At 53.2% G+C, this 4,592-nt stretch overlaps 2 protein-coding genes across 2 annotated transcripts; one reads left to right on the plus strand and one right to left on the minus strand.

The window, feature by feature from the left end:
• Positions 1-493: 493 nt before the first annotated feature.
• Positions 494-1,850, minus strand: Tssk3 (testis specific serine kinase 3). Its single transcript, XM_075947159.1, has 2 exons — positions 1,706-1,850; positions 494-1,155 (listed from the first exon to the last, which is right to left on the minus strand). Exons 1-2 carry the CDS (start codon positions 1,848-1,850, stop codon positions 494-496), a joined length of 807 nt encoding a protein of 268 aa, XP_075803274.1.
• Positions 622-3,101, plus strand: Fam229a (family with sequence similarity 229 member A). Its single transcript, XM_075947158.1, has 3 exons — positions 622-2,519; positions 2,598-2,744; positions 2,865-3,101. Exons 1-3 carry the CDS (start codon positions 2,383-2,385, stop codon positions 2,965-2,967), a joined length of 387 nt encoding a protein of 128 aa, XP_075803273.1. The 5' UTR covers positions 622-2,382; the 3' UTR covers positions 2,968-3,101.
• Positions 3,102-4,592: the final 1,491 nt, after the last annotated feature.

Below are 4,592 nucleotides of genomic sequence, written 5' to 3' on the forward strand. Positions count from 1 at the left end.
GCCAGAAGTGTCTGGGGATGTTTCTGTCCCCACAGCTGCAGGTGTGACTTCCTGCCTGAAGCTGGGACTATAGGTGGGGTACAGCCTGGGTCCTGAGGCCTCTGGGTTGAGAAAGGAATGAGCCCAACCCACGGAGGCAGGAGGCCATTTCTTCGTCTCAAGGACCTTTGCTTTTGTTTGGAAAACAGGTTGTAGTACCTGAGCAGCTCCAGTGGGGCATGTTCCTTCTCTCTTCTCCCTGCCCAGGATGGCTTTAGGGTCTAACTTAATGAACCTTAACTAAACACCTATAAACATCATTTTGAGAACCATTAATAAAAGGCCCTTAGTTCTAAGATCTTTAGAGGGAAAGATGTCTCGGTAAGGAATTTGTGGGACCTCCTTAGGAGGTAGAAGTAAGCTAAGTGTCAAATATAGATCACCATTTTAGAAGCAGGTGTTTGGGTTTGCTTTCTCCCCCTACTTTATTGGGGAGGACTTGCCATTGCTTTTATCAAGTGCTTGCTAGCCATGGGTGCCAACTAACTTCTTCGATTGAAGGCCGGAGTATCATATCTGGTTCCAGGAGCCGCTTGAGCAGGTCCTGGCATTCGGTTGAGATGCCCAGATGAGTGGGGAAGGATACCCCCTTCTGTTGCTGCCACAGCATCTTGGGGATATCTGTGTCATCAAAAGGTAGGCTTGCACAGAGCATTACATACAGGACCACACCCATGCTCCAGACATCACCTTTCTTGCTATCATGGGGTATGCCCTGCAGCACTTCAGGAGCGGCATAGGCTGTGCTGCCACAGAAGGTCTGGCTCAGCTCCCTGCATGACTTGGGTAGAACCTTGGCAAAGCCAAAGTCGGTCAGCTTCAGGTTGAAGCCCTGCAACAAGGCGTTCTCACACTTAAGGTCCCGGTGGGCCACGCCACAGCCATGGCAGTAGCGAATAGCCTCAACCATCTGGCGGAAGAGGGCCTTGGCCCGGCTCTCGGGAAGCGGCCCTCCGTTCAGCACACAGTCAAAGACATCCCCTCCCTCAGCCAGTTCCATCACCAGGTAGATTTTTCCGTCTGCTGACTCCAGCATCTCATACACCCGGATGATGTTTTTGTGGTCCAGGGTACGGACAATCTGGAGCTCCCGGGGCAGGAATCTCTGGATAAACTCTGAGGGGGAAAGTGGAGAGGCAAAATGGACTATCAAAAAAGAAGGGCCTAATTCCTCCCTCCCGGCTCCCGTTTCTGTCTTCTGGACACCCACCGTGTCTGTGTGTCCCTCCTTGACTCCCTGAATAGTCTCGGATGTTCTCGCAGCAGATATCCCCTTTTCTGACTTCATAGTTAGCTCATACTTGGAACCTGCTCCCTGCAGCCTGTGAGACCACAGATAAGAGGGTACTTGGGAACTTCAAATAAAGCTGCTGAATCCCAGGGTTCTTTCCAGGAGCCCTGTTTTCCTGTCCCTTTTCCACCTCTCCTTACCAGTTCCTGTCATCTAGTCAATACCTCCTGGGATAGGAAAAACTGAGGCCCCTTTGCCATGTATTTTGCAAATATGGACAGTGCAGCGATCCTGGATCTTCACATCCGTCTATTACAGACCTGAGGGCAGTAATCTGGCTTGTTTTGCCGGTCACCAAAAGGGAAGAACTATTTCTGACTGAGCAAAGCACCTACCCACGTCTGCTAGCCCACCCTCCAAAGGGCCCCTGCTCACCTTCTGGCCCTCCCATCTTGTCTATAATTTTAATTGCCACTTTTCTTTGATGTTTTTTGGAAAATGCTTCTTTGACTTTTGAGTAGGTCCCTTCCCCAATGGTCTTGCCCAGCTGGTACCCATTGGAGAGAAGAAAGTCCTCCATGCTGTGTAGCGCCTCCTTTCGTCACCCTCTCAGCTCATGCTGCCTCTGCGAGGCAGCACTACTCCACCATCGCCCTTTGCCTGCTTCTTTTCCCCCCAAGGACTTCATCCACAGCCGCCTCCAGGGCTAGAACATTCTCCGTCTGGACACAGCCACAGGTGGTGGGGAGGGAGAGGACCAGACATTTTTAAACTCCTGCCCCCAATTGTGATGTAAATGCTGTGTGACCCTCAGACAACATGGGCAGTGTCCCTACTTGCCCTCACCACCACCAGCAAACCCAGTCTGAGTTAAGTCATTCATGAGTTGAGTACGGCACCGAGTGGTAACAGTGCCGGAGAAGGGACCCCGGTGGCTGTTGTAGGCCAGGGAAGCCAGGTTCTGCTTCCAGGCAAGTCTCCCTCATCCCCGAAGTCTCCATCGAGCTGTTGGGAGGTAGTGCAAACCGGTCACCAAACTGCGGTCGCCAGAGCCCTAGAATTCCAGCGAGGAATAGGCTGTGTGAGGTCAGCACGCAGAGCCCAGGGTCACAATGCAGCCCTCCCCTTCGGCACTGGGGCCCCTGCGCTCAGCAGACACCTGCCAGGCTCCGCCTGGACCGGAGCGTCCTCCCGCCGCCAGGGCTCGGGCAGTTGCTTCCAGCCTGGGACCGGCCTCGGCCTCCGGCAGGTAAGCCACGACCCACGAGCAGCACGGGCAGGGAGCATCCAAGGCTCCGGAGCTGCCTGACCGTCACTCCCCGCGCAGAGTGTCCCGGGCCCTGGACATGAGTGCCCAGGAGACCCCACAGGGTCGAAGATTCCCCATTGAGGCCGGAGACTCCCCTGGCCTTGCCTCCGCCCCCGAGTCCCAGGACAGCCCGGAGCCAGTAGCTACGGATCATAACCCTGTCAGGTGAGGTGGATGCCCTCTGTCCCTCGGCCCCGCCCCATCACCATCCCCAGGGCCCTACCCTAGAGGACCCCAGGCGCGCCCCAACACTATGCGCCCCCTGTCGCCTGCCGCTTTCGCCAGGCCGCTCCGACGCTGCCCGGGCTGCCACTGTCTGACGCTGCTGCACGTGCCCATCGACGTCTACCTGGCCATGGGCGGGAGCCCCCGGGCCCGTGCCACCTGAGTGCGCCTGTGCACGGCAGCTCCGCAGGAGCCGGGCAGGACGAGGCCAGACGCGGGCCACCACGCTGAGGTCGCACGCGCCGAGCACGAGACAATGATGCACATTTTAAAATAAAAGAATGATGCACATTTTAATAAAGCACAGCATAAACTGTTCTTTCCACTCCGGGCTGGCCGTGTATGTGTATCCGTCGGATCGAGCTGCTCTGCCCTAGCCAGTACCGCCCCACTAGCCCTCCTCCCTCAGACCAACCTTCGACCCATCTCCACTTCCCAACCCGCCTCCCTCTAGGGTAGTGGTTCTCACGCTGTGAGTGGCGACCAGTCAGGGATGGCTTAAGACTGTAGGAAAACACACATATTTACATTACAATTCATAACAGTAACAAAATTGCAGTTAAGAGGTAGCAACGAAAATACCTATGGTTGGAGGTCACCACAACATGAAGAACTGTATTAGGAAGGAGCTGTATTAACTGCATCAAGAAGGTTGAGGACCACTGTTCTAGGTAGGGGCTTGTTACCCTCTTGAGAGGAATTCTTGTAACTACCATTTACCCTCAGAATTCTCCAGTTGTCTCCCCCCCTGTCCTGGGTTCCCCAAAGAAATCGTTCTCTGCGGGACGCTGGCTGCTCACACCCGCTTAATTAAGACTGGGGGAGGGGGGAGATGAGCAGACAATGTGGAAGAAAATCAAAGGCTGACCACAGCAAGCCTATGTAATTCTTCCAAGCTAGAGTTGGCTTCAGCTCCCTGCTGTAGGGGATCAAGGGATGACCCCACTTGCTCGAGCCTTTGGTTACAGTTCAGACTAGTAGGACTGCTGACTGAAGAGAAAATTATTGGGGAAATGTGTCCTAACATTTTTAGATGTTTATTTTGCCTTATGTGTAAGAATGTTTTGCCTGGCTGGGCGGTGGTGGCGCACGCCTTTAATCCCAGCACTCGGGAGGCAGAGGCAGGCGGATCTCTGTGAGTTCGAGACCAGCCTGGTCTACAGAGCTAGTTCCAGGACAGGCTCCAAAGCCACAGAGAAACCCTGTCTCGAAAAACAAAAAAAAAAAAAAAGAAAGAAAGTTTTGCCTGTTTGCATGTGTATGCATCACACGTGTGCCTGCTGAATTCCCGGAGCTAAGAAGGCTAAGGATGTTTTTGAGCCACTGACTGTAGTTGCTGGAAACTGGGTCCTTTGCAGAGCAACAACTGCTCTTAACCACACTAAGCCACCTCTCCAATCCCCACCACCCACCCCACCCCACCCCACCTTCCAAGTTTTGGTTTCTGTTTTTTTCTTTTCTGTCATGGCCTAGAACTCACTTTGTTGATGAGGCTGATGAACTTTTTTTGTTTTGTTTTTCGAGACAGGGTCAACCCTCTCGATAGACTACTTTAGACTCCATGGTCATCTGAAAAAGGCAATTTACTTTTTGGTTGGTTTGTTTGTTTATTAAAAAATGAAAACAAAAGCTGGGCAGTGGGGGCACACACCTTTAATCCCAGCACCTGGGAGGCAGAGACAGGTGGACCTCTGTGAATTTGAGGTCAACCTGGTCTACAAAGGGAGTTCCAGGACAGGCCCTGAAGCTACAGAGAAACCCTCAGGAAAAACCAAATAAATGAAATGA

The sequence above is a fragment of the Microtus pennsylvanicus genome, chromosome 13, assembly GCF_037038515.1.
Source record: "Microtus pennsylvanicus isolate mMicPen1 chromosome 13, mMicPen1.hap1, whole genome shotgun sequence".
Classification (NCBI taxonomy): Eukaryota; Metazoa; Chordata; class Mammalia; order Rodentia; family Cricetidae; genus Microtus; species Microtus pennsylvanicus.

Coding starts and splice junctions, on each gene's coding strand:
- Tssk3 (XM_075947159.1), bottom strand. CDS start 1,850: ATGGAGGACTTTCTTCTCTCCAATGGGTACCAGCTGGGCAAGACCATT. Junction 1,156..1,705: donor CAAGATGGGAGGGCCAGAAG/GTGAGCAGGGGC, acceptor TTTCCCCCTCAG/AGTTTATCCAGAGATTCCTG.
- Fam229a (XM_075947158.1), top strand. CDS start 2,383: ATGCAGCCCTCCCCTTCGGCACTGGGGCCCCTGCGCTCAGCAGACACC. Junction 2,520..2,597: donor CCGGCCTCGGCCTCCGGCAG/GTAAGCCACGAC, acceptor CTCCCCGCGCAG/AGTGTCCCGGGCCCTGGACA. Junction 2,745..2,864: donor ACGGATCATAACCCTGTCAG/GTGAGGTGGATG, acceptor CGCTTTCGCCAG/GCCGCTCCGACGCTGCCCGG.